Consider the following 27,367-nt stretch of genomic DNA (forward strand, 5'->3'; position numbering starts at 1 on the left):
TCTGTTGTTCTTTTTATCCCGCTACCGCGCTCCCTCTCACAGCTGAGCGCGCACTTGCCTTGTCTCGCCTCTTCTATCCCCAGCGGGGGGCTGGCGGCTCAGGGGCGCTGTGGGGGTGCCCGGCAGTGACACCGCCGCGGCCTGGGGCTGGCGCTGGGCTCAGTGCGGGGTGAAGGTTTCGAGCTCTGAGGAGCGCTGAGCTGCTCTGGAAATCCGGAGCGGCGGGGCCCGGCCCGGGGCGGGGGGGGGCGGTGAGGCCGGGCCGGGCCGGGCCGGGCAAGGCGTCGCCATGGCAACGCGCGGCAGCACCCGCCCCGCCCGGACGGCAGCTCCCGGCACAAGCCGCGGCACTGTGACGTCATCAGCCCGGCGTCGCCACGGCAACGCGCGGCAGCACCCGCCCCGCCCGGACGGCAGCTCCCGGCACAAGCCGCGGCACTGTGACGTCACAGCCCGGCGTCGCCACGGCAACGCGCGGCAGCACCCGCCCCGCCCGGACGGCAGCTCCCGGCACAAGCCGCGGCACTGTGACGTCACAGCCCGGCGTCGCCATGGCAACGCGCGGCAGCACCCGCCCCGCCCGGACTGCAGCTCCCGGCACAAGCCGCGGCACTGTGACGTCACAGCCCGGCGCCGCCGCCGGCCAATCCGACGCCGGGCGGCCGCCGGCGGCCAATGGCGTCGAGGCGGGGGCGGGCCGCGCCGTTGCCAGGGAACCGCGCCCCGGAAGCGGCGGCGGCGCGTCCCCGGGCAACCGCGGGAGTCCCCGGTGAGCGGGGCCGGGGCCAGTCGCGGCGCGGACGCGGGAGGCGGCGGAGCTGCAGGAGCTGTCCCGGCCGCGGTGCTCGGCGCTGCCCGTCTGCCGCGCCTGTGCAGCCAGGAAACGGGCGGGAAAAGCTTTGTTTTCTTCCCTTTCCTGCCGCCTCAGTCAGAGGCGTTTCTGCTCCTCGCCGGCCTTGCTGCTTCGCGCTTCAGCTGCGCTCACAAGCCCTCTGGGCAGTTCATCCCCCGGCGCTGAGGCCGGACAGGGGATGGAACGGCGCGGGGAGGGAGGACAGCCAGACCAGAAGACCCCGAGCGAGCTGCCCACGCCCGAACTCTTCAGTCGGGTGCGTTTGGGAGGAGGAGCGGCTCAGACGCCGCGTTGCTGCCTCGGTTTGGCGTGTCCTGAGATCAGCTGTGCCTAGAAGCTGCCAGGATTAATTGCTGCTCCTGAGCGTCGCTTTCCATAAGAGCTACAAATAGAGCGCGGGCCGTAGTTACCGCAGCGGTGGGGTGATCCTGCCCCGGGTGCGCTGACGCTGCTCAGACCCTTCCCATCGCTGGCGCCCCGGCCTCCTGAACCTCAGGAGGAGGGCAGCGGGATCTCTGTGCGTGGGGGGGCGTGGGGGCGAAAGCTGCTCTGACCTGCGCATCCCGCCGTGCTGGCGGTGGGGCTGGTGGGGACCGTCCCGGCCACCCCGGTGCTTGCGCAGCTGCGGGGAGCCTGCTCGGCCTCCTGGCCGCGCTCCCCATGTGCTGTGTCAGGCGAATGCTGGCCAGATGTGGCCGAGCGGAGCCACAGCTGGGGCTGTCTGGGGTGGGGAGATGAATTTGTGGCTACCTAAAGCTGTGAATTGTAAGGGCTCAGCTGTGGCAGGACCAAGTCGCTGCCTACAGTCTTTGAGTTAAAGAGCAAAGCAGTGCCCCAGCGGTGGGACACATGAGGATCCTTTTACAGCTGCTGGAATCTCCGCCGGGAAGGCGAGAGGCCAAGGCGAGCAGGGCGCAGGGAGGAGCTGCCTTGGCCCTGGGCACTGCTGATTCAGCCCGGGGCCTGCTCTCGAAAAGCTGTGCTGTGCTCTGGGAGAACTGCTTGCTTGCTTTCTCTTTCTTCCCTTTCTCGTTTCACCTTACTTTCTGCCTGTTTAAAACGTGCCTGAAGCAAGTGCTCATCTTCTTTGTAAAAGGCTGAAAGCCTGGGGGGGTCTGGTAGTAACTTCTGCGCTGCTTCAGCTCTGCTGCCTGTTTCCACAGCAGGAAAGGCCTTTGACTGGGTTTTGTTGCGTGCAGTGGAAGGGCGCTGTCAGCAGAGCGGAGCGCTCTGCCCCGTTGCACGTTTCCCTTTCCTGGGGGGGGCTGGGGCTGTGGGTGTTGTGACCAGGGCAACTTATCAGGATCCATCCGTCGTGGCTGCCTTTGCGCTTGCCCGTCCCGTCTGCACGGCACGTGGCGGCCCCCCTGTTCCCTCCCCAGCCCCAGGGCTCCCGCAGGGCTCTGCCACGCGCCGTGGGATGAGGAAGCTTTATTTCTGCGCGCAGTTGGTCACTGGGCTTTGGTGTTACTTCCCTTGCATGACCAGGTGCTGGGAGCCATGGCAGGACCAGCGTCGTGCATTGGTAACCAGATCATTCTGGAGGAAAGTTACGATGAGTCGTACGTTCCCAGCGAGCAAGGTAAGTGATGCCTGTCTGCCCTGGAGCTGTGACAGGGGATCTGAGCGTGCGAGTCGCTTCTAGGGGTCTTATAACAGGAACTGGGGAGAGTGTGGGTGGAGGGGGTCGAATAAATGGGATTTCATGGAAGGCAGAGCTGAAAAAGGAGCTTTTTGGTGGCAAAAGTAAGTGCCGCTTTGCAGCCTGTCTCTCTGCTTTGCCAGCCTGGTGGGACGCGCTCACTGAGACGTGGGGCCGTGCTGGCAGCTTTGAGCAGCGTCGTTTCAGGGTCAGGATTTCCCAAAGCTTTCGCCGCAGAGGTTGGCTTTGTTGTGTAGTGCCCGGTGTAGACCACCTCCACAGATTCCTCTTCTGTGTTCCTAGATATCTTGGAATTTGCGTACGAGATCGGGATCGACCCTGAGAAGGAGCCGGAGCTGCTGTGGCTGGCCAGGGAGGGCATCATGGCCCGGATGCCACCCGAGTGGAAGCCCTGGTGAGCGCTCGGGCAGCGGCTGCCCGCGGAGATCCGTGGCCTCTCCTGCCCGGCCCGTCTCGGCGGCAGAGCAGGGGAAAGCCACAGGAGGTGTACTTCCCGGGGGCAGGGGAGCTCGGGTCTTTCTGGGGGGGTGGGCGAAGGGGAAAGAGCATTGGGGCAGTTGGAGAAGGGTGTGAGCAATCTCTGGGAGAGCTGCTGCCCCGCACTGAGGTGTCTCTGGGCTCTTGGGGGCGTCGCGCTCCACTGAGCTGAAGGTGGTGACGTGACCCAGTATGGCGCGTGCAGCTGTGTGCCTGCGCTCTGTCACCTTGTCCCGCTCTTTTTGCCACGCAGCCAGCATGTCACTGGCGAAATCTATTACTACAACTTCACTAACGGCCAGTCCATGTGGGAACACCCCTGCGATAAGTACTACAGAGAGCTCGTTGTTCAGGAGCGAGAGAAACTGCTGGCACAGGGCAGCTTGAAAAAGAAAGAGAAGAAGCAGAAGAAAGAAAAGAAAGAAAAGAAAGAAAAGAAAGAAAAGAAAGAAAAGAAGGAGAAGCAGTCCCTGAAGCAACCCACTGTGAGTAGATTCTGCCTGTGGCCTTTCTGGGGAGGGCTGGGCGGGGGATGAACTAGAGGGTGATCCTGCGCTCTTGCTGCTTTGGGCTCGGAACAGCGATCCCCTGACAAGGGGGCCTGTCCAGCACTCTGGGTTTGGTGAAAATCCAACACAAGTGGGGTGGCAAAGCCACCAAAGTTGTGAAGTTTTGGTCTGGAAGCACACACCTGGAGGGGGGTGATGCTGTTGCTGAGGAGGATCCGGCGCCAGCCTTGGTACCAGCCGAGGGTGCTGGTGCTGTTCTTAGCAGCAGATATTTGAGTGCTGGCGAGATTCCTTCCGCGGAGAGGCCAACAAATGGTGTTTGTGCCCCGTCCACACGTGTGCTGCTGTGACACACAGGCAGGGGACACGGGTTCGGCTGTGGGAGGTTGGTCTGCTTCACTCTTGACACCTGCAGGCGTAACCGAATGCCCTGTAGATCCCAAGTGGGAGCAAATCCCCCCCCCTCCCATTTGCTGGTAACAAGGTCGGTCTGCTCGGGGAAGGATGGTGCCTCGTGTTGTCACTCAAGGCATAGACCTCTGCCACCCGGAAAGCCTCCAGCCTTCACTTTCAGCATTTTCTTTTATATGTGTGCATGTAATTGCAGGTGCTTAAAAATTTACACACCTATTTCTATAGAAATTGTGTATTAAAAAAATGCATATTTCTACTTTAGATAGATAAGGGTGCATAGACTGGTAAGTTTTAGTTATTTGCTGATATTTACCAACTTAGGGAATGCAGGCAGGGATTCTTCCATCAGCAGCCTCTTGTGGAAGACCCCCCGCCATTCTGCCCCCCGGGCAGGAGAGTCCTACCTCAGATCCCAGTAGCCAGATGAGAGCTGGGGGCTGCCTTGACGAAGGCAAAGGGAGACGCCCCTGCTCCCGTCAGCGCGTCCCTCCGCAGGCTCCAGCCCTCAGGCACTCTGCTTGCTCCCTTCCAGGTGCCCCCCCGGAACCTCGCGCCACTGTGGGGCCTCAGGGGGCCTCCGGCCGCCCTCTGCGGCGCCCTGAGCCCGGACGCGCCCAGCTCGGCGTACTCCAGCCTCGTGGCCAAAGGAGGGACTCAGGTAAGGCTCCGTCTGCTCTGGGACCGTGCCCTGCAAAAGTCGCGGCCGTGGTGGTGCTGAGAAGCTTAAATGACACTATTTGTGATCTCTCGTCAGCTCAGAAAGGCTTTTGTCTGCTAAAAAGCCACTTCCCGCTCGGTCTCTCACTACGTGTCTTTTGTTATTTCTAGGGAGCCCAGTGCTAAATTTGTGGCAAGCTTTCTTCTGCTATGTCAGGCAGATTTAAAGAAAGAATTGATTCAATTAACGTTGGGGGGGAAAAAATGTCACTTTAGTAGAACTTTGATTTGTGTCCAGATGAGGCATAACATACAGTACAGATAACGTAGTTAATCCGTAATATTTTCACTCAACTTTGAGACTAAAAAGTTGAACAATTTTCTGGATGAATGTAAGGTTTACATTTATAGAATGTGACCTTTGGGTCAACAGAACAAAGTCTCAAGTGGTACCAAACCGACCTTCTAAAGGGAAACAAAACAGTGTACGTGCAGAACATCTTACGCCTCCACACCTTCACCGAAGGTTTTCTTCTTGCTGAGTCAAGTCTTGTCCGTGGAGATTTCAAATCCTTTGCTTTGTTGTGGTCGCGGGTGATGGGTGTTCTGAGGCACGGGCAGGTTTTGCAGATGGAGGACAGGAGCCCCTTTGGCGCGAGGGAGAGCGCGGCCTCGTAAAGAACGTGTCGTCTCCCGGCGGGACGCGGCTCTGGCAGAGCAGGGCCAGCAGCGTCATCCCGAGCCCCTTCTCAGAATTCAGCAGCTCCCCTGCTGCTGGGCAGCGTCTCAGTGGGTTGGTGTCTCCCCCTCCTCCCCGGCTCTCCTCTCACCTCCCTTTCTTTCTGACTTCACAGCCTGCGGAGACCTGTAAGCCCACCAGCCCGACCAAGGAGTTGCTGAGCTCGGTCTGTGAAGAGCAGAGTGCCTTGGATATGGCGACCCTGGAGAGAGGGAGGAACAAAGAGGACGAAAGCGAGAATGAGGTAGTTGTGTGCCTTGTTTCTTAACACGTGTCACCAACCGTAGCGCAGGCAGCCTCCAGCAGTGAAAAGCTGCTGCTCCCCTGCTAACAGCTGGGTGACGGTGGCCATTCCATTTGACTCCAGGCCTTCATTTGTGCTGCCTTTCCTCTGTGTTTGGTCAGCAAAAAGCATCTAATCCTGTTTTCTTGTTGTTCTTCCTATAAATCAACATCTGACGTGATGTATTGTCAAAAGGCTGTAGGCTGTTGCCTTGGGGCACGGCGATGGCTCTGCCTTAGTTCAGTGTCTGGGGCCCCCCAGTCCCTGCTGGGGGATTGCAGAGCTCGGGGCTCAGTGTGGGCCATCTCCTCTTCTCATACCTTTAGAGTCTCCGTGGGACATCGCTTCTGTTCAGAAACGTCTACATGGATGTCAGGGCCCTGGGAGAGAGCTTCAACTCTGAGGTGAGAGAGCGGGTGATGAGACGGGCGGGAGAAACCCCCCCGGGGGGCAGAGGCGCTGCGGCGCTGCCAGCGCCGGGGCCGGGGAGCGAGAGCGCAGGACTGGCGCCGGAGGGACGAGTTCATGTGGCAGCCTAAAACCTGTCTTCTCACGCTGCTGAGAAGCTCCGTGGCTGGGACGCCGAGCGCCAGCGACGAGTTGAGTACCCGCGCGGCCTCGTGCAGACGTTTTTCTTCCCGGGGGGCGCGCGCTCTGCCTGCGCTTGCTCAGCAGCGATCAGGCGTCGGATGACGAGGGCACAATGGGAAGCGTGTTGCAAGCAGCTCTGGTGGTTCGGCCTGACTGTTCCCACGGACATTAATCCTTTCTCAGCGCTTTGAAAATTCCTTTCCGGTATCTGAAAGGCAAATTCATTTCTTTTAAAGCGTTTTACAGTATTTCCCTTATCCTTTTCACAGCCTGCGAAAATTAAGCTCTAAAGTACTTTGCTGGAGAATCCGTTCACAGTGCTGGGCAGCAACTGCAAGGGCTTATGCTCAAGTGGATGTGAAAAAGAAAGGCCTGACTCTCATCTCCAGACGACAAGCAGGCTGTGGGGGCCCAATTCGTCACTGAAACGTTAATGTGGCCAGGAACAAAGAGCTGTCTTGGCATTTCAGTGCCGCGCCAGGGCTCCGGGAATCTGTTTGAGATGGCAATTGCCGCCCGACAGCCAGGCTCTGTTAACCCAGACGGGGGATATCTTAGTCTTGCTAAGATATTAGTGCCCCAGTGGAAAGTATAATTCTTTTGTAGTTCCATGAGATGGCAGTAGAAAAGCATTCCTACGAGCAAGGCCAGTTAGCTGCTCCGCGTGCAGCCTCTGTGCTGTGCTTCTGAGAGTTGCTTGGGCTGTTTCTTTCGCTGGTGAAAGTAGCGCATGCGCCCGGAGGGGTGTAAACTTGGAAACTGAGGGCAAATGCTGCCCAGGTGAGGTCTGGCAAACCGCCGCCCTCTCGGTGCTTCCGTGCCTGAGAACTGCCTGACCTCAGGGAGCGAGGGGAACGTGTCACCTTTAAAGGCATGCTGTACCCAGGAGGAGGTTTTTTCCTCTTTTTTTTCCTTTTAAAGGTGGAAAGCGTGCCAAGTTTTTTGTCGTAATCTCTCACGTTCTTAAAATCCGAAGAGGCGCCGTCGTCATCCCGCTGCCTGGGATGAGCAGGGTTCGGTTTTGGTGGCGGCTGCTCATCCTGATCGTTGAGCTCTGGATCAGACACTTCTCCAAAACGCAGCCCTGCTGGCATCAGTGTGCTTTTCTCCAGACCTACCCTGGTCGCTGGAAGTCTGGAAGCAATGATTCCAAAGGCAGAAATCTCACCTTAGTCAGTGTCACTCAGCTGCAGGTAGAATGTCTCACGGCTTGTGAAAAGATCAGCTAAAGCCAGTTATAACCCGTCCTACTCCACAATCCGTAGAAAATCCACAGGCTGTTTTTGCACGAGGAAAACTTGCCTCCTCTTCCCCCTGTGTGTCCGATGGGCACGGTTCCCTTCCGGAGAGTTGCACTTGGCATCGCTCAGGTGGAACGTTAACAAAAGTGTTCTCTGTATCTGTTCTTAAAGTAGGATTCTACTGGCTAAAGAAACAAGTCTGGGATATTTTAGTAACCGAGGTAAACTGGCGTGGAGAGAAATCTTTCTGTGCACACGGTATTCTTGGATACCTCGGTGTATTCTGTTGTGGTGGGTGCTCCTGGAAGGGAAATGCCTGTGGACAGTTTTCAGGCAGGAGGGTCCTGCCTGGCCTCCCTTGGTGTCAGTTTTCCTGGGTGCTGTTGGCCCTCCTGGAGGGAGGTCCCCAGGAGAGCTCTAAAGCCAAAGGGGAGCACAACTTTCCCTCCACTCCTGAGCAGCAACCTCAGAGCCGTGGCACGGGGCAGCGGCATCACCCTGCGCTTAGCAGGGTCTGTCTGTGGGTGAGGTAATATCCCCGGAAAAGTAGGTCACTTGGAGCTGGGACTGTGCTCAGATAATTGCAAAAAGGGAAATAATAAGCAATGTAAAAATCCCGCTTGAAGGGACACAGCAGTTTTTTCTATGGGGAATCTGCATGGCCAGGAGACCTGGCTGCTGACGGTCCCGAGGGAGACTGTGCAGGAGGGTAGCCCCGAGGTGGGGGGAGATGCCCATCAGCATCTCTTCATCTCCACGGGAAGCTGCCATTGCCATCTGGCAGCGGGAGCAGAGGAGCATGGCCAGCAAATGGCTGAGAATATCCTTATCTGTTGGTGGCAGCACAAGCCTGCGTGTTGGCAAGTGGCTGCCGCCTCCAACAATTCCTTTTGTGGGGCTCGCTTGTGGGCGCGTGTGCGCACGCACGCGCACGCTCGCGGTGTGCAGCCGAGTGCGAGGACCCCCCGAGACTCTGCCGGGAGGGAGAGCTATCCCGGAGAGTGAATAGCTTGTGGGCAACTTGCAGGAGCCGACTTTTAGGAAAAATCTGGGGAAATCTGCAGCAGTATTATCAATGAGGGCAGGAGGGGCTGGGGGAGGCCGTGGATGTGCCACGTGTCACCCCTGCCTGCTGCGTCAGTGACACGGCAGCGGGCGCTGATGGTGCGACAGAGCTCATGCCCTGCGACCCCCCAGTGTCCCCCGGCGTCCCCCCTGCACCGCCGCACAGGGAGGGTTTCCCTGGGCGCTGCCAGCGAAGGGAACCCCCGCGCTGCGCTCTCCCCGTGAGCAAACCCGCAGGGAATCCTGATTTCCCCAGCGCCCCGTCGGCCCAGCAGGCAGCTCCGCATGAACCACCTCGCCTGCCTGCGCCCCCGCGCCCTGGCAAGGGGCGAAACCCAAGGGGCTCTGGCCGAGGCGCCGACAGAGCCGTCTGTCCGTCCGCAGGACGCCCGGACGCGGGGCTGGGTCTCGGTGTAGCCGTCTCCTGCGCCCCGTGAAGCTCTCTGATAGTGCCAGGAGCTAAAAAGTGCTGCACAGGACTGGCCAGTGGGGCAGTGAGGGTGGGTTCCAGGCTGCGCTGGGGTTTTGCTCTGCCCTCGGGATCTCTGGCAGAAGCTGTGCGTGCTCCTCGGCCGCTGACCCTTCTCTGCTTTCTTCTTAGGACTTGGGCTTCCGGACTCGCCTTCCCGAGCGGGTGCTGGATGTGGAGGCTCTGTCTCCGGCTGCGGGCAGCCCCGTGGGCAAGGTGAGCGCTGTCTGTGTGAGCAGGCCCACGCTGTCCGCGGGCAGCGCGGGGCGCTCTGCGTGCGGGTAACTGGGTGATGCCGTTGGCATGAGGGCTTGGCGGAGGCAAGCGGGAGCATTGTGCGCAGGGTCAGGGATTAGAGCAGCGCTAATTGCCGCTTCTGCAGAGGTGAGATGCAGGTAGCTACGGAAAGAACATAAACTTTGAGCAGAGGTGGCTCGAGGGGTGCACGCCCGCAGGCTCACACGTGTGCCTTCCTGCCCCAGCGCGAGATGCAAGGGGACCTGTGTGCAGAGTGCTTAGTGCTGGCAGGGAGTTCACCTTCCACACTGAAAAAGCAACCCCAGAGCGTCCCCCGACAGAATGCCCCGAGCAGAGCCCCCAGGGCTCCCGGCTGTGCCGTCGAGGCGTTCCTGGGGGGCCTTGAGGCCCTCGGTCCCTGCCGGGGAGGAGGCTGGTGCGGCCGGGCGGGCGCTCTGCGCCGGCCTGCGGGTGCTGCCCGGTCCCCGGGCTCTGCTGGTGCGCTGGCCCAGAGCGGTGCTGCCCTCCAGCAGAGCCGCCGTACGGTCCCGAGAGGCTTTGACGGTGAAGGAGCCACCAAACTCCACACGGTTTGCTTTTACCTGCAGGCCCCGGAGCTGGGAGAAGAGGAAAAAACCCAAAGCAAAGGCGGTGTAGCGGAAGAGCAAGGCGCAGGACCAAAAGCTGCGGAGAGGTATGGTACAAACAGAGCGAGGAGGGAGGCGAGGGCAGCTCTAGCTCCTGATGACTCTCCTGTCCTGTCCGCCCCTGCTCTGCTCTGGTCGCTGTAACCTGTGCAGGTGTCCCCTGCAGAACCCCCCGAGATGCTGCAGCTTCCCACAGGGTCTTTCCCGCTAAACCTCTCGCTTCTCCTGCCACCTCCTTAGCCCTGTCTCAGCAGATTTCAGCTTCGTTTCAGCTTCTGGCTGGGTAGGCAGCAAAACTCCTGTCCTTCATTTCCTTGCAAGTGCCCCAGCTGTGGAGCTGCTTCTGTTTCCCTTACAGCTCTCTGACTTTTCTCCGCGGCTGTGGAAGTCGTGCCCTCGCCAAGATGGCCTGAACCTGTTCATATTGTGTGTTGCGCCCTGTGGCATTTAACCACGGGAGGTTTAGCCACTGGCCGTTGCCCAACAACAGAGCTTTCTGGCTCTGAGCCAGCCCCAGTCTCGGTGACCGCCGGTCCCACTGGGCTGCCAGCTCCTCGCCGGGCAGAGCCTGGAGCTGGAGGCTCCCGGGAGCAGCCTGGTGCCCGGTGCCGGGGGCAGAGGGTCCAGCCACAGGCCGAACCGTTCCTTCCATAGAGGGCCCAGAGCAGGTCGCTGGCTGAGCGGGGGCAAGCCCTAGGCTGTTTGATACCCTGCTGGGTGGACACGGCGCTCTGGAGCGCCCCGGCTGTTACCCCAGAGCAACGCTGGCTTCCAGACCCTTAGTTTCTGTGAGGACTCGACTCTCTAGGGGAGCTATTTTCAGCCTGCGTGTGGCGATTTGTTTAAAGCAGTTGAAACGCTGTGCTGAGCAGTGAGCTCCCTGCTCTCCAGAGCCCCTCCCCTGCGAGAGCTGCCGCCTGTGGCATTTAGAGATGAATCGTGTCAAAACTCTTAGCCTCCGCACAGAGTTACACGTACTCTGGGGCACTGGGAACCAAGAAGCTGTTGCCTGTGCCAGGAAAACTTGTGAACAGGAGAAGCTGCAGTCCATCTTAATGACTGGCTGCGTGCCCTTGGGATTTGCAGCCTTGCTCGTAGAGGAGCTGTTCCTGTGAAGGTCCCCGAAAACGCGTTCTGCCCGCAGGAATTGTCTCCTTATCGCTTGGTACCTGCTTCCCAGCTGTGCATCCTCTCTCCCTCTCTGCCTGTAAGGGTAGCTCGTGCTTGCCTCATCTCTCTACTCTGCACTTCCACCACAAAGTAGGACTGTAGATGTGAACACGCCTGCCAGGATTTCCCTCTGTCATTTGGACAGCGGTGTGAGTGTTGCTAACAGGGCTGGTGAATCTGGGGGAAGGTCTCTAAGGACCTGGAAGGAGAGTGGGATATTCCAGGGAAGGGATTCAGCCCTTCGAGTCTGGTGGCCCTTGAATCCTCGGCTGCCTGTTGGTCTGGCAGGGCCTGAGGGGGTGGGAGGGCTCTGGAGCTTTGCTGTGCCCTCGGCAGCCCGGTGCTGGGCAGACGGGTGCCGCTGGCAAGTGTGGCTCAGCGTTCCCCGGAGCAGCCGCACGGCCCAGCCCGTCTTCTCTCTGTCTTGCCATCTCGGACTCCGAGGCGTGCTAATCTGGTCTTTTTTATCTCTTTTATGCTGCAAAGGGAGAGGGATCGAAGTGCTTGTGAAACACCAGAAGAGAAGAGTTTAATTACAGAAAGGCTCAGTCTGGAGGAGATCGTGGCCTGGGAGCCGGAGGAGGAATCGCTGGATAGCCAGATCGATCTGGAGGAGCTTGCTGCTCCGCAGAAAGTGTAAGGGCTTCCTCTCGGTCCCCGGTGCCATAAGCGTAACAGCTTTCGTCCTTTTGGTCCCCTTGGTGGCGTGTGGAGGTGGTGTGTGAAGGCGGCGCCCCGGGAGATGCGGTTTGGTGGGCACGGCGCCGCTCGAACATCTCCGTGTGCAGACGCAAGCAGCTGCTCCGCGGGCGCGTGCCAAGCCGGGCGTCTGTGCCGGGGAGGGTGAGAACAGCAGCTCTGCCCCTGGGGCCCGTGGCACAGGACTCCGTGGGATGCAGAAAGGGCCGTCGGCTTTGTGCTTGGAAAAGCCTCCTTCTCGCCGCTGTGGCGGACGAGGCTGCCGGCGCTCGCCCTCCCTCGGGGAGCGCTTTCGCGCGGATCCTGAGCTCCCTCGCTGCGCGGGGCTGCGACCGGGGGCGACGGCGCAAACGCCACAAACCGCCCCACTTCTGCTGTCGCTGCGGGCATCGGCTGCTTTGCGATAATAGGGTCAGAGCGCAGGATGGCAGAGCTCAGGTTCCCTGCCCAAGCCGGTGGGCTGTTGCCGTGCTAAACTGATGGTCTTTGCAGTTACGTCCCCGCAGTCCCACTGCGACAGACGATCTCAGGAGAGGTGATTGTGCTGGCTTTGCTCTCCGTGTCAAATGACAGATCAGCAGATGCAATTGGAGCAAATAGGCAGCGCGTCTCTCAGGACAAAGTGGTGGAGAAGCAACCTTTGATGTGGAGAGCAGCACAGATCTCCCTTTTTAGGAGCTGTGTTGTGTCAATGTGCGTGTGTCGGCTGGGTCTCTTTTTAAGTAAGAACTGGGGCAAAAGGAGGGACGTGATGCAAGGGTGGAAGTGGCTGAATTGCCTTGCAGGGCAGGCTGATCAACGCCACCTTCCGCAGGCATCGCCGCACTTGGCCCAGAGCATGTAGCGTCACGGGGCAGTGCTAGCGAAGCAGGATTTTTCCAGAACCCGGCTTTTCTTGCCTCTGTCTCTCACTCCTTTTGCTAGTGGCTGCCTAAGTGACCTTTTTTCTTTTGACTCGAGGCTAAATTACCGGGGCTGTTACTTCCCTGATTCCTGGCAGAACAGCAGTCCCTCCGCCTAACGCTAGCCGGCTCAGAGCACGATGAGACCTTGCTGCTCCAGCTTCGACTAGCGAAGAAGAAAAACCTTTTTGCTAGGCTGATCTTCATTTTCCCCTCCTTCCCCTTCAGCTTCTCTCAGACCTTATAATTTTCCTGCTCTCTGTCGGAAAAAACTTAATGAGAGACAGATTGGGTTTGAGTTTTTGGAGCGCTTAGGGCTTTCTGTTACCTAGAGCTGGCAAACTCCCAGCACGCTTTGGACGGCAATTGCGGACAAATACCTGGTCCGTCAGCAGCGCGCTGCCGACCCCTGGGCTGAGAACAGGTACCGACTGCATCTGCTGCTGTGCCCGGCGGCTCTAGCCAGGGTTTCTAGCTGCTAGATCCTTCACCAGGGGAGAGCGTGTTGCCCTTGCGGGCTGCTCTAGCGAGCCAAACCAAGGGGTGTTCGGGGCCCGAGTGCTGTGTTCAGTGATTGATGTGATTTATTGTTTGGGGGGATGTTGCTGTTCCTTTCATGTTCCTCAGTTTCTGTCACCCTTTGGCCAAAGATGCTCTCCCTTTCCGGTAGGCAACCCGAGATTGAAATTGAAAGTGGGGGGTCCTTCAGCCAGTCTAGTGAAGAATACCTGGGCGAAATAGCCAAGGAGCTGGAGGGGGAGCTCAAGCAGGAGAAAATGCATTTCTGGCAAGCAAAGAAGGAGGCAATTCGGAAATTACAGGAGGAGATGAAGCAGCAGGAGGAGGAGGAAGCCAAAAAGCTTCCCCAGCAAAAAGAACAATCCCTCAGGTACGTTCCTTTTTCCCTCCATCTCCCTCGTGTTTCTCCTCCGAGCCTTTCCTAGCTGCGATCTCGTTGCCGGTGGCCACGGGCTCGTGCTGTTAGAGCCCACCTTGGGAGTGGTGCTGTTGTGTGGAGCTGTGGGCTTTCGGGGAGGAGGACACGGGGCTCCCTGCCTGGCACAGAGAGCGCTGCGCGTGTCGGGAGGAGCAGCGGTGTGCTGGCAGAGCTGCGAGGAGGGACGCCGCGTGCTGGGGAAAGCGCTCTGCGGTGCCGACGAGAGCAGCTGCCCCCCTCCCCGGGCTGAGCGGGATTCGCTGCACCCGCAGCCTTCAGAGCTCCGAACCGGCCTCTGATGGTTAACCGGGGAAAAGCTTCCCGGTCAGCACTGGGAGCTTTGCCGCCTGGCAGACGGTCAAATCCGGGGCTCAGTGGTAGTAACAGGACTGGAAATTGGAGCAGGAGAGGAGATGAGGTTACCCCGGAGGAAGTAGCTGGAACTCGGGTACTGCCCGTTTTACAGAGGGACTTCCAGCCCGGACTTTGAGGACTAGGGCATGGATGTCTGTGTGAAACCCAGCCGGCGTGTGAAGGTGGAATAGCAGTCCAGGGGGCAGAACAGCACCAGGGCCTGTGTGCTCTGCCTGGGGGGGTTTCTCTCCAGACTTGTATTTTATTTCAGGTGGCCTTGATACTTAGGTTCTGAGCATGCTGAGCCAGCCAGAAACGGTATCTTGGCATGAAATGCTCTGGGAATGCTGTCTTGGGTGCAAAGGCAGACACAGAAATCACCCCTCAGGGAAAAATGCCTATGTGGTAATCAAGCCGTAGTGAAAAGGGTGTCACAGGGCAACAGGGAGCTTACAGACACACTAATGTGTCCAGGTACCTTGGCTGGGAGCCTGCTTTCATGTAACAGGAGTTGATTTCATTTACCTGGGGGGAAAAAAAAAAAAGCCCAAGGGCCATCCCTGATGCTATAGTGCACTTCAAAGGTGTGTGCAGCGTGTGATGCTCAGGGGCTGCCTCTCCCGCCCCAGCAGCCGGGTTCAGAGGTGAGGAGGAGAATTAATGGTCCGGCGCCCTGAGTGCAGCCAGTGGAGCAGCCTGTAGGCCTTGGAGGTGATCTGAAGATATTAAAGCCTCCTGAACGTGTTTTGTTTTGTTTTGTTTAGTTTTTCTGGCTGCTCATCTCTCAGGACTCCAAGAGAAGATTTGGCAAAGGCTGCCGAGGAGGAAGAGTCGCGTATCCGGAAGGAAGAAACCGAGAGGCTCTCAAAGCTGCGAGCCAAAATCACCTCGGAGACCGAGGCTGAGATGGAGAAGATGAGGTGAAAAGCTTTGCTGCCGCCCCTGGGGACGTAAGCTGTGGTGGGCTGGGAGGGCAGCGCAGGTCCTGGCCCTGGAGCTGGCGCGGGCGGTGCCCTGCTGTGGCGCCGCAGTGCTGGCTGCTTTGCTCTTTATTTCCAAGGCCTCGGTTGAGCTCTCGCGAGTCTGGGGGGGGTTTCTCAGTTTCTTCTGGCCTGCACGTCCTACCCCTTCGCAGCGTCTTCTCTCGGCTCTGGTTCCTGAAGGGAGTCCGGGGGTAAAGTGCCGAGCTCTGACTTGTCTCCGGCTGTTGTCGTTGCAAACCCAGGGCGGAGCACGAGGTGACGCTGCGGAAGCTCCGAGGGGAGTGGGAATCCCAGCAGGCGGCGGAGAAGGAGAGCCTGGAGCGGCAGCAGCGGCTGCTTCTGGAGAAAATGAAGGTGGAAATGAAGGAAGCCCAGCAGAGAGAGATGACTGGGCTGGAACAAGAGAAGGAACAATTCCTGCGTGAGCTCAAGGAGAGACTGGACGGGGAGAAGAAGAAGGTGAGCTCTTGATTGCCAGGTTGGGCCAGGCCCACGCTGGTCGCCCTGACCTGGCTCGCCTTGCGGTGCCCGAGTGTCGGGATGAAGTAACACCTGCGTGTGCTTCGGTGATGCCCCCCTGAAAACCCCGAGGAAAGGTGCGAGGCGTGCCCTTAGAGGCGCGGCTGAGGTGGGGAGGAGTACTCCCTCAGTTCTTACACCCATGATTAAATAGCAATAAATGGCCACGCTGCCTCCGAGGAAAAGAGGAGGATCGCTGTGTGTCTCTGCCAAGCTAAAGCAAGCCGTCTCCTCACCTCAGAATAGCTCTTTGGCTGCTGCTGTGGTCCTCCAGAGAGCCTGGGGAGCTCCCGAGCGGAGGCAGCTCACAGTCCTTGCAGCACAGTGCCACTGAGATCCGCTGAGATCCCCCGGGAGGGAAAGCACGGAGAGAGGAAAGGCGTAATCCAGTTTGAAAGGGGTTTGCCGTTGTGCTGTTTTGGTGCTTATGGAGAGACGTTGACTGCAAATGCATCTTGTAGAGCGTGTCCCCACACATAGAGGTTTTCCAGCAGACTGTTTTGCTCATGTTCCTGTAGGCAGCGGAAGAGCTAGAGAAACGGTTTGCAGCTGAGCTCCAGCAGCTGAAGTCTGTGGAAGAAGAGAAGCATCATAAGGTAAGAGGTGGTGTCCTTAGAATGTAACTCGTCGATTTCCCACGCTGTCACCAAAGGTGGCCGGGGAGGGTGGCGTTCATTTTTTTTTTCCGCTTCCTAAATGTGGCTCTGGTCTGGCTCAGCACTTGGACGTGCTCCAAGTAGGGGGTGGTGAGACTGCACACGCTGGTCTTTGCCACGCTGCTCGCTCTCCGTGGGAGGGCACCGCATGGATCCTGTCAGGAGGGTGACAAGTCTCTGTGGGTGGCTTTCACGGCAGGTCATTTCCAGCCTGCAAACCCAGCTAGCAGAGGCACGGCGGAGAGAGGAGGCTCAGCTGCGCGAAGACTTGCGGAGAGCCGAGCAGAAAGCGCAGCAAAAGGCCCAAGTCGCGGAGTACGAACGCGAGGCAAGTGCTCCCCTCGGCTTGCTGCGGGTCCTGCACCCCCTCTCCCTGGGGCTGTGCTGAGGCCCCGAGGCCGCGTCCCCTGCCCAGGGGTGGCAGCGGTGCCCCGGGGGAAAGGGCACCCCTGTGGCATCTGGCCCCGCCGGGGCGCTTGCCTTGGGCTACCCCGGCCTGATCCTGCGCGCGTGGCACCGCGACCGCCCGTCCTCCCGCTCCCGTGAGGGGCTGCGCTCCGGGGGCCCCGCGCCGCGGGGCTGCGGGTCACAGAAACATCTTGTCACGTCGTCCCCGCAGCTCAGCGAGCTAATGAGGGAGAAGCGCCAGGACGTGGAAAAAGACCACGAGAGGAGAATGGAGAGGATGAAGGAGGAGCACCAGGAGGCCCTGGCGCGGATTCGGGATCAGTACGAGGAGGAGGTACTGTGCGGGGAGCCGCGGAGCCGGGGGGTGACTGCGGCGGCTCGGTCGGGCCGCACCCGGGCTGGCACTGCTGCCTGCCCAGCTGCCTGTCCCAGCTGCTCCCAGAACTGGGAGTCTCCTCCCTTCTCGGGGAACTGGGCACTGTTGCCATGCTGTGAAGTGAGTTTAGCCTGGGGTTGTAGGGATAAGCTGTCAAAATACTCCCCGTGCAGGCAACTTCCACATGCATCTGTCAGCTTCAGTACGAGAGAAGATTGTTCACATTTTTGCAGGTGTCCCTTCTGGAAAGCCTGCTGCCTCCCATTTTTGGCAGCAGTGTGTGAAAAAACCTTAGTTTCGTGGGCTGTTTTTTCTTTCCCAAGCCTCTCCCATAAGGATGTCCCTGCAAGCCAGAGGTTTGAATCTGCTGAGTTTGGAGCGTGCTCAGGAGCTGCTGCGGGATGGGCAGCGTGTCCTGTGTGCTCGTGCTGGCTTGCTGGAGAACCCTGTGCTCCACTCAGACGCTTTTCTTGTTTGTGTTTTGCAACAAGCAGGAGAGGAAGCAAAGAGCAGAGCTGCTGGAAGGCCTGCGAAGCGAGGGGGCGCGTCTCCGGCAGCTTCACGAAGCGGAGGCGAAGGCTCTGCAGGTGGAGCTGGACGAGCGGCTCGCTGCGCTGCAGCTCAGGCACAGGGAGAAGGTGAGGAGAACGCTTTGCCTGGCGAATCCTCCTGACTTGGCTGCCTGGGGACAGCCTGGGGACCGTGACGCCCCAAGGCGCCTGCCCCCCTCTCCGGCCGGGGTGACAAGCGGCAGGTCACGCTCGCCCTGTTTTTGTGGTTCCTCCTGGTGGCAGAGCTCTGCCTGGTGGCTTGAGCCGTTCTCTCTCTAACTCAGCCTCTCTCTGCAGGAAAGAGAACTCCAGGATTTGGAGAAGGAGCTGGAAATGCGCACAGAGAACATCAAAGCCGGATCAGCGCAGCTCCTTAGCCAGGTGAGTCAGCCCTGTGGGGCTCACAGAGGTGTCTTAGCCGGTGCTGCTCCTCTGCCTGCTTCCTCCTGGGCTCAGCCAGGACTTTGGGAGGGAAAACTTCCATCACAGGCCAGAGCAGGGCTCAGCGTTCCTGGCCGTACAGCCTCCTGGATGGTGTTTGCCGGGACAGTCAGTGCTCGGGGTTTGCTCGGGGTTTGCTCAGGGCTTTGGGAGATGGCAAGTGGCTGTAGGAGTGATGGAGGGATCTTAAAAGCCTTTCAAGGTGGCAGGTTCTGCTCAGCATCACTTTGGATTTCAGTCAGTCCCTTCCTGATTTCCCTCCTCCCTGCTGCCGTGGAAGGGGAACGTGTGCTGCTGGATCTTGGGCAGCGCAGCGAGAGAGGGAAGCGCTCCAGATGCTCCTGTGGAGCTGGCAAAAATCGCTGGCTGATGTTCTCGCCTGCCAGATCTCTTAAGTCCTGGCCTGTGCCAAGGGCTGTAGATAACCTTGCTTCTGGCAGCCCGCCCTTTCCAAGCAGCACCGGAGTGAGGAAGTAAAAAGGTGGAGAAATGCTGGAGGCAACCAGAGGCTTGACCAAAGCAGGGTCCTGCAGAAATGGCCACGTGCCGTGGGTGCTCTCGCAGCTGAGCAGGAAGGGGTGTTCTTCCCCCAGGAATGCAAATATTCCCCGCTCCTCACTTGAAGCCCAATAAAGGGATGAGAACTTGAGTGTGTGGGGGGCAACAAAGCAAAACCGAGCACGATCCTTAGGCGTTTTGAAACAGTTTTGAGACTTAGGCCTGACCTGTGCCCTTCAAACGCTGCTCAGCATCAGCTGTCTCCTCGCTCTCCCACTCCCCTGCTTTCTCGTCTGGTTACAGGAGGAGTCTCTGAGGAAGAAAAGGCAGCAGCTGCTGGATGAGGACAGACAGGCTGAGCTGGAAAGAGATGTATGTATGCCTTAGCTCTGGAGAGGTGCTGTGCTGCTGCTGGGGGTGAGGGCAGTGCACTAGAATGAGGGCTTTAAAAAAGCAGACTGTTACTTCTGGAGTCCGTCCTGCTGAGAGTTTGCTTAGCTCTGGGCTGTCTCTCAAAAGAAGAGACAGTCCTGTTCCTGCAGGATTGGAGTGCGTACCTGCAGCGCTGGGACCTCCTGTGAACTGTGCCGGCCGCCAGCTCTCTCACATCGTGTGCCTTTTATTTTGGTGTTGGGGAGATTACTGGGAGGGATTTTTTGGTTTTCTTCTAAAAAGCTGCTTTGGTTCTCAGCTCCAGCTAGAGGAGAGCAGGAAGGAGCACACCAGCCTCCTCGAGTCCACCCGGCAGCTGCGTAGGTCTCTGGAGGAGCTGCAGGACCAGAAGGCTGAGCTGGAGGCCCAGGTGGACTTGTTAGAGACCCGAAGCCAGAGGCTGCAGAAGCGCATCAGGTGTGTGCATGAGAAACTTCCTCTAATACAGAAAGATCTGCCCTACGCCCCGAACAGAAACCTCTCTGGCCCAGGCTGGACCCCTCCCGTAGCTCCAAGCTGCTTGTGTGCTGATCCACGTTCCTCCAGAATTCTAATGGTGGTTTTACGGCCTGTCGGGGGCATGGAGGCCCCGGGGTCCTTCTCCAGACCTGTTAATAACTCGCTGCGTAAATTCATCCCTTGGCCTCTGCTTGTCAGGTTCAGTTATTTGTCTTCCCAACGTCCGTCCTGCCAGGTTAATAAGAGAGGGCACTCTTGCCTTGAGAGGGGCACTGAAATGCCAAGAAAAGGTTTTGCTCGGATAGCTGAGCTGCCGGGTGAGGGGGTGAGGCTGTTCGCTGCCCAGGCAGGGGTCCTGCGCAGACCCAGTGCTGGGGGCTCGCGCATCTCCGGCCCTTTCCCCTCCCGGAGACCGGAGGCCGCTTCGGACACCGCTGCAGGCAGAGCAGCGGGGACCTGGGCCCGTGGTCTAACCGAGTGCTGCTGCTGTCGCCTCTTCTCGTGGCAGTGAGCTGGAGGCAGCTGTCAGGAGCAAACAGGAGACTCTGAAAGAACTGGAGGCAGAAGAAAGCGTGGAACCTCCAAGAGGGAAAGCTGAGCTCCAGGTGGAAGACCTGAGAGAAACTCTTCAAGCTGTGAGTAAAGCGTTTGCCTCGTGAGAGCTGAGGCTGTAACTCCTTCAAGAACCCCAGCTTTTGTTCCGTCCGTGTGAACTCCTTGCAGATGCAGCGCTGCATTTTCCTTTCCTGGGGCACATCAGTGAGTTCAGTAGTGGTTGTGGATTTCTGTCTGTTGTTGCTGGGGGGAAAGGAGTGTGGGATACTTGAGTGCCCTTGGAGTCCAAGGCGGGGCTCGAGTCAGGGATAGAAATGTCTGTTACTCTTCCAAAGTCACATAAAGAACATCCCTGGCACGGGTTTGGGACCGGGGCAGCACCATGGTGATGGCATTCCGAATTTTTACTTTGAGACGGATTCTTACAGGGTCCCGGGGTTCTGTTTCCCATACGTAGTTCTTAGTTTTTGAAATGTTTCATCTCCTCAGCACTCCTCCAGAGAACGTGCTTCCCCACGCTCCCAAAGCCATGAGAACAGCGACCTGCAGTTTGATCAGTGAGTATCTGTGCCCCCGCTGCCTCTGCAGAACGGTTTGGCTTGGGTTTTACGAGCCGGGGGTTTTGGGGTTTACGCACGTGATGCGTTTTGGGGGGGGTGCTGCGTGAGGCTTGCGGCGTGGCACAGAAAGCCAGGAGGTTCCCCGTCTCTCTGTAGTGTCAGGAGCTTCATCTCCGCGGAAGGGATCTCCCTCAGGAGCGCCAAGGAGTTCCTGGTGCGCCAGGCCCGCTCCATGAAGAAGAGGCACGCGGCGCTGCGAGCTGCCAAGCAGCAGTGGCGCCAGGAGCTGCAGAAAGCCCGGGAGGCGGCGCAGGATCCCGACGGCTCCCAGCTCCTGGACAGCACGCGCAAGAACCTGGAAGAGGTGAGGCCCCGAGCGCTGCCTGCGTTCAGGCCTGGGGCGTCGCGGCCGTGGGCTGCCCAGGGGTCGGCTCCTGGCTGTGGGCAGCAGCCGCAGGCAGCTGCGGGGCTTCGGCCCTGCTGGGAGCGGCAGGTGTGGCCCATGGCCCACGCAGTGTCACACACCGGGGCGGTTCCAGGTCTGCTCGGCTGCGGTGCAGCCCGCCCTCGGCAGCTCGCTGGATTGCAGGAACCTGATGGACACTTGGGGCTCTTGGGATCTTAAAAAGGGAGAAGGGATCTGGCCGAGGAGAACGGGATTCGCGCGTCCCGCAAACCCCGTCACGTTTTCTCATAGGAGAGGAAGTGGCAGGCGTCCATCCCGTCGGGAGGTGGGAGGGGATTTTTTCCCTCTCGCTTGGGAAGGGGTCCTCGAGCCCTCGTCAGCCCCGCTGACACGCCAGCCGGGGCAGGGCCGGGCATCCTTCCCTTCCCTGACCGCAGCAAGCGCTCGTCTTGGCAGAACCAAAGCTGCTGACCCTGTTGGACGCAGGGTCTGGACGTGCAACCTCCTTGTCCTTGGGGTGAACTCTCTTTGCGGCTCGTGCTCTGCCCTCTCCACACTCCCCTTTCTGTGCTCTCGGAGACCTGGGAGCAGTTTCCCTCCTGCGGCCTGACATCCCGTGCTGAGTAGAAGTGGGATAATGAAAGTCGCCCTAACCACCACCATCGAATATTTCCTGTCGTTCCTGTTTAATTTTCCTCCGTGGCTGGGCTGTTTTTGCAGGAGGCGAAGCAGCTGGAGAAGATGAAGTCGGCTATGTGGAAAGGGCAGGCGCTGCTGCAGAAGAAAGAGGAGAAGCTGAGCCAGCTGGAGTCCTCGCTGCTGGAGGAGGTAACGGCCAGCGCCACCAGCACTGCGCTCGCCCTGCCCGCAGCTCGTGGCCCCTGCCCTGGGCCGGAGCCTCTGCGGGGCCTTTGGTGCCCGCGAGGGCTGTTTAGCTGGTGGCCAAAGACACGTTTGCCAGCGCAGTGGGTTTTAGAAACACATTTTCTGAGAGCAGAACAGTGTCGGTCTGAGACCGGGGGGGAAGGCTGGTCACAGGTGGAGGGAGAGGAGGACAAACCTCACGGCCCTGGGGCCCCTGGGGTTCACTGGGGCTGCAGCCAGCACCACAAACCGGGGCCGGGCCTCGGCATGGAGCCTCCCTCCGCGGCGGCAGCTTGTCGGGCACGGACGGGCTTGGGTGGGGGAACGCTGCTGAGTGCCCGGGCTCGGCAGAACCTTGCTAGCGCAGAGACGGAGTGCTGTGGGCGCGATAGGCTGAAGTACCCCACAGTATAAACCAAAACCTCGCAGCAGAGCGGGTAGGTGGCTCATTAACGGTCTGGGTCTTGCTCAAGATGGCAAATACTCTGCCTCCCCTCTGCTCGTGACACCGGGGCTCGCTGTTAGGCGTGTGGCTGCCGAAAGCAGCCGGGAAAAGCCGCACGGTTTGAGCCTGGAGAAGACAAGGGCGGGTCGCCCCGTGTGAGCGAGGATGAGCCTGGTTTCCTGGCCCAGGCCAGCCCTGGAACCCGTGCGGCTCCGCCTGGGACCACGCGGCCTTAGGCAGGTGCAAGAGCACGAGACCTCTGACAGCCAAGCCCTTGTCCTTGGTGCAAAGAGGGAACCCAGCCCCTGCAAGAGTTCTGAGGCTTATTTAAAGGACAAAATACTTCAGCTCCTGCCTAGAGCAGCCTGTGCATGTGGCTGTTAGATCTGGCCTCGAGTGCACACGCGTGCTTCCTCCAGAGAGCAAGCAGTCTCTCCACTTTCAGGCGTTGCTGTGGGCCCTGAGGGTGGCCGTGCCTTGGCTCGCCTGCGCCCCTCCGGGCACTCCGGCCCGCGCAGAGCAGCCGTCGGCTGTTCCTCTGGCTTCGGGGGCAGAGCAGCAGGTTTCATTTGCGTCGTCTTCCCTCTTTTGACCAGCTTTCGGAGGAAGATATGCTGAAGAGAGCTGCGTTCAAGAAGATGGCGACTTTTGACCTCAGCAGCTCTGAGGACACCGACAGCATGTCCAGTGTAGATCTGCACCAGCCCAGCTGTAAGTGCCGGCCGGGCCGGTGCGCTGCGCCAGGGGCTAACGCCTCAGCCCTCCTCCTGGCCTCCCCTCTCGCCCCTCCTGTGCTCACCCGGGCTCTTGGGTGTCCGAGGCAGCTCTGCTGCCCAGGACTGGCACTGCTCCCTGCATAACATTTGATTGGAAAAACTTATGGCCTGCTTGCAGTGGCGGCTGAGGGCTGGAATCTGCGAGGGAACTCGCCTTTTAAATCTCTGCCGTTGTTTTGAGAGTGGAAAGGAAAGTCTGGCCTCAGCTCTTCCCTCTGCTGTTGCAGAGCTGTATGCTCCTCTGCAGGTGCCTGGGCTGCCTTCTCCTCACCTCTCTGGCAGGAGATGCTGCTGCCCTTCCCTGTGCTTTTTCCTTTGCCTTCAGCTGCCTGTAAGCGGAGCTGTGCAGGGGGCAAGAAGGGCTTCCCCCAGACAGCCGGGAGGCAGGAGCCTTGCCTTGCTTGCAGGAAGGCTGGCAAGGCTCGAGCTGACAGAAAGCCGAGAAAGCTTCCCTGTGGCACCAGACGGACGAGCTGTCCCGTCTGGGGTGGTCTCTCTGACCCTGACCAGTAAAAATTCTGCGGGCACACGTGAAACTTCAGGGCTTTCTCTCGCCATAAGATGGGAGCCCGTGTATCAGCACGGTCCTGTTGGTCCGACACCGGCCAGGCCCGTGGCCTCGGGAGCTTTGCTGCTTAGGAGCACGGGAAGGGCACCGGGCGTCCTGCTGCAGTGGGACTGTTGGGGTGAAGCCTGATTTCCTGGGGGGCCTCGGCGGGAGGGGGGCAGTCTTGGAGGGGTTTCCCATTCGCGGGGGATTCTGTCAGGCTGGCGGCTGTACGGCGCAGGGCACAGCAGAACCCAGAGGGCTGGAGCTGTACCCGATGTGATCTGCTGGGCCCCTTCTTGCAGCCCTGGAGGATCTTGTCCCCCGCTTTGTGCCCCAGCAGCCTCAAGGCACAAATCCCCGGTGTCAGTCTGCCTCTGCATCCCCCTTCGCACGGATCAGTCGGGCTCGGCTCGGAGCGTAACCCAGGGAGGAAAGCGGGTCTCCTGCCAGCGCGGCAGCGTCTCCCCGGCCCTCCCACTGATCCCTTCTTCTCTTCTCTCCCACCAGTTGATTTGAGAACCAATTTACAGCCTGCCCTCCCGGTGGACAAGATCCAGCGCTTGACAAAATCAGTGCAGGACATCTCTAATGAACTCAGCGGGGTCCTCGACATCCTGGGCTCGCTGAACAATTGCCAGTCCCCGCTCCTCAGCTCGACGCCCTGCGACAGCGTCCCTCTTTCTACGTACACCTCCTTGGCAGGATTGGGGGCCGGGGGGTCCCTGGGGGCCCCCGCTGGGCTGTCTCTGTTGGACCAGAGGCCCTGGAGCACTGGGCTGAGCTCTGGGCGCTCTGTTCCAGCGGGACAGTCAGCAGACAGCATCCTGGCCGAGAAATATCGCAGGTATTTCCCAGGTAAGTCCTGTCCTTAATCCATCCCCTTGCTTGCCTGCGGCTTCGGATTTCCCAGCGCTGCACGTTCTAACCGTCTCGCCGTCCCAGTGCTGCTACGGCCAGATCCGCTGGTGCGGCTGATGGCAAGGGTGCTAATGAGATGAGGGATGAGAGCCTCATTCCAGGACAGGCAGCATCTGGCTGATCTTGTCATCCTGCTTCGGGAGCTGTTCAGCCTTTAATATGCATCCCGGAAAGCAGTTGTTACTACAGGAGGGAGCAAAAGAGCTTCACTGGAAGCCTCCCGTGGACTGCAGCGAGGGTTCACCATCTCCGTGCCCTTAACACCCCCGTGCCCTTGGCAGGTGGCTGAGCTTGTCGGGACGGTGTGTCTGTAGTGCAGGCAGGCAAATGCACCCAGACATACAGGCTTGATTTGGGGGTGCCTGTGTTTAACATCTGTTTCCTAGGGGGGCTGCCGTTGCTCAGTGGAAGTTCCAAGCCTCTGGACAACAAGCTGGGATACGTTTCTGCAGAGTAAGTGTCTTGTTCCTTGAGCTGTCGTGTCACTGCGCTGCTTTTATTTCTCTGCGATGATTTACGGGTCGCGTATCTTGGAACAAGCAGATAACAAAATCGTAAGCTACCTACCAAGCAGACAGGTTGGATACAGTTAGTTGTTCCGTGCCACGTGCTCGGTGGTTCCTCGCAGCCACATCACGGCTGTGCTGATAACCCTGGCCCCAGGACGGGGCTCTGGGGTGCTGGGGAAGGGGGCGGCAGCCTGGGAGCGGGCGGCTGCTGCAGCTTTTCTCTGCGCTGGGGCTGGGCAGAGGACGCTGAGCGAAGAGGAGGTCGCGTTTCCTGAGCCGTGGCTCTTGCTGCAGCAGCCCATCGCTTTCCCAGCTCTGGGGTCGTTTCTGCTCGGACCAGGCCTCGCTTTTTCCCACTTGTGCTGTCTCTTTCTCTCTCGTGCGTGACAGGGAGCAAATACGGCTCTTGCAGCGCTCCCGGTCCCAGAGGCGAGAGTCAGCCAAGATGAGCATTCAGAGCCTGATTGAGAGCAGCAAGAAGTGGCTGGAAGACTTCAAGAGGGATCCAAAAGTGTATCCTTTGCCTGGCTCTGGTCTTTAATTGCACTCCAGCCTCCTGCAGCAGGAAGGTGGAGACAGCAGGAGGCGAGCGAATTGGGAGCACTGAAGCACTGAACAGCAATTTTGAAGCCTTAGCCTCTATTTTAGTGTCTGGTTCTGCAAAGGAATACGGTGTTTAGCAGTTAGAGCATGAGTGACCTGTTTGCTCTTCTCTGAGCTGTACTTGACTGGAAAGGTCTCTTCCCTTTCCCCGGCTGCGCTGTGAAGCTTTTCAGTGCTGCGACTCAGCCATCGGAGCTGGGAAGTGTGAGAGTTGCCAAAACTGAGGCAAAGAGTGCGGAATGGCGGGGGCAGAGGGAAGGCAGGGGGCTCAGCCTGGCTTTGGGGGTCACTGGCAGAGCCCCGGGCGCAGCGGGGTCCCGGGGCGGTCCCTGGAGCAGCCCGAGGCGCGCGAGCGGCGGGTCCGCAGCCGGGGTGCCGGGGACACGGGGACCTGGCACGTGGGGCGGCCGCGCGGCCGGGCGGGGGGGTCTGGGGCTCCCGGCGGAGCTCTCCCTCCGGCTCTCTTGGGAGGCCTCTGGTAGCACGTGGCCGGAGCGAAGGAGCGAGGCCTCGCCGCGCTGTTAGCGGGGACGTTGCCGGGCTCGTGGCGTAACAGCGTCACGCAGCGTGCGCTGGCATTAGCAGCAAATCCCTCGGGGCTCCGATGGCGCGTGCTGTCCTGAGCACGGTGCTCCGCTGAGTTCCCTAATCCCCCTTTCATTCCGTCGGCCTTGGGTGCAGCGGGCTAAAGCGCCTGCCCTGCCCGCTGCCCGCGCTCAGCGGGCTCGTTCCTCGTGTAAGTCCGGCTTTTCCTTCACTCGGCTGCCAGCTGTCTCCTCTCAGGTGCGCAGAAGCTGCCTGCCAGCAGCCCCAGCCTGCTGCAGCTTGGCCTGGATGAAAACAGAGAAATTAAAGTCTACCGTTACTGAAAGAAGGGAGCGGCAGGCCCGGGCAGTCTCCCCGGGGACACGCCGAGTTTCAGCAGTGCCCAGCCATCGCCACGCCGTCCTGCGTTCTGCCTTGAAACAGTCTGTGCTCAGGAGAGTGGAGGGAGGAGGAAGTGAACTTCCCGGGTGGATTCTTCTAATCCTCAAATATGTCCCAATAAACTTTATAGACTCTTTAGTCCAGTGGTGAAATATCAGGGCTCCAATAAATCAGCAGTGTTCTCATGAGTATTCCAGTGATGGTCAGGCAGAGCTGTGACTCACGGAGGACTCTGAGTAACTGGTCAGGGGGGAGGATGTGAATCCAGCCGAGACTCTGCTCGAGGGAACGCGTCAGGAGCTGAGCCCACGCCGCTGCCCGCAAGTGCTTCATTGCAGGTGGGCCGAGTCGTCCGGCCGCTGGCGCGTGGGAGCAGGGGAGAACCGGCGGCGAGATGGCTGCTGCGTCTGGGGACGGCACCGGGGAGCGGCAGACCCTGCTCTCGGGACACGTTCCTCTCGCTGCCGCCAACCCTTTCTGTGTGCAGCTGGGGAGCCGCCTGTCCCCCGAGGAGCCGCTGCCGTAGCTCGTGTACCAGCCCCTGCCCTGGCAGATCCAGCGCGTGTCGCAGAGCCGCCGCACCAGCCGCGACAGCGAGGTAGGGCTGGGGCTTGGCTGCCCCCCCGAGCCAAACGGGCTGGGGCCGGCGGGGAGACTCCTCTCTTTCCCTTGAAAGACGGAAAATAGAGTAGTGCCAGGAGGCAGGATAAGCTACAGAATGTACGCATTTGTCAACAAGTTCAAGGTTATTTTTCGGGATAAAAATCGCGGACCTGACCTCCCCGGTGCTGCAGGGCCACGGTGGGGCTGGAGTGGAGGAACCGAGCCCGGCGGGTCTGGTTCCACGTGGGCTGGAAACGCAGGTCGGGGGAGGCCTGTGCCGAGGGACTTCCCCGGGTGCTCCCAGCATGTCTCTTGGAGCTCATTTTTGATACAAAGCTCTCGTCTGCTTCTCCTTGGAGGACGGTTCACAGACGTGCATGAGTTCATTGGTGCTCTGTAGTGCCCTTTGAGGGGACGGCAG

General features: G+C 59.6%; 1 protein-coding gene across 3 annotated transcripts in view; it reads left to right on the top strand.

The window, feature by feature from the left end:
- Positions 1–2,311: 2,311 nt before the first annotated feature.
- Positions 2,312–27,367, top strand: part of LOC141970592 (centrosomal protein of 164 kDa-like) — a 28,248-nt gene continuing 3,192 nt past the window's right edge. Inside the window, exons 1-28 of one of the 3 annotated variants that reach the window (XM_074927227.1) lie at positions 2,312–2,435; positions 2,799–2,910; positions 3,247–3,478; positions 4,449–4,574; positions 5,428–5,556; positions 5,922–5,999; positions 9,094–9,177; positions 9,807–9,892; positions 11,502–11,651; positions 13,287–13,505; positions 14,696–14,827; positions 15,133–15,349; positions 15,928–16,005; positions 16,265–16,393; positions 16,685–16,807; positions 17,344–17,487; positions 17,698–17,781; positions 18,643–18,712; positions 19,011–19,188; positions 19,739–19,865; positions 20,275–20,342; positions 20,502–20,709; positions 21,472–21,579; positions 22,657–22,771; positions 23,894–24,241; positions 24,691–24,757; positions 25,204–25,326; positions 26,186–26,941. In XM_074927227.1, the coding sequence (XP_074783328.1) occupies positions 2,354–2,435; positions 2,799–2,910; positions 3,247–3,478; positions 4,449–4,574; positions 5,428–5,556; positions 5,922–5,999; positions 9,094–9,177; positions 9,807–9,892; positions 11,502–11,651; positions 13,287–13,505; positions 14,696–14,827; positions 15,133–15,349; positions 15,928–16,005; positions 16,265–16,393; positions 16,685–16,807; positions 17,344–17,487; positions 17,698–17,781; positions 18,643–18,712; positions 19,011–19,188; positions 19,739–19,865; positions 20,275–20,342; positions 20,502–20,709; positions 21,472–21,579; positions 22,657–22,771; positions 23,894–24,241; positions 24,691–24,757; positions 25,204–25,326; positions 26,186–26,285 (3,717 nt within the window). In that variant the 5' untranslated portion in view covers positions 2,312–2,353 and the 3' untranslated portion in view covers positions 26,286–26,941. Of the gene's footprint in view, positions 2,436–2,798; positions 2,911–3,246; positions 3,479–4,448; positions 4,575–5,427; positions 5,557–5,921; positions 6,000–9,093; positions 9,178–9,806; positions 9,893–11,501; positions 11,652–13,286; positions 13,506–14,671; positions 14,828–15,132; positions 15,350–15,927; positions 16,006–16,264; positions 16,394–16,684; positions 16,808–17,343; positions 17,488–17,697; positions 17,782–18,642; positions 18,713–19,010; positions 19,189–19,738; positions 19,866–20,274; positions 20,343–20,501; positions 20,710–21,471; positions 21,580–22,656; positions 22,772–23,893; positions 24,242–24,690; positions 24,758–25,203; positions 25,327–26,185; positions 26,942–27,367 lie in introns of all 3 variants that reach the window. The other 2 variants (XM_074927225.1, XM_074927226.1) reach the window with 2 other exon arrangements.

The sequence above is a fragment of the Athene noctua genome, chromosome 26, assembly GCF_965140245.1.
Source record: "Athene noctua chromosome 26, bAthNoc1.hap1.1, whole genome shotgun sequence".
Classification (NCBI taxonomy): Eukaryota; Metazoa; Chordata; class Aves; order Strigiformes; family Strigidae; genus Athene; species Athene noctua.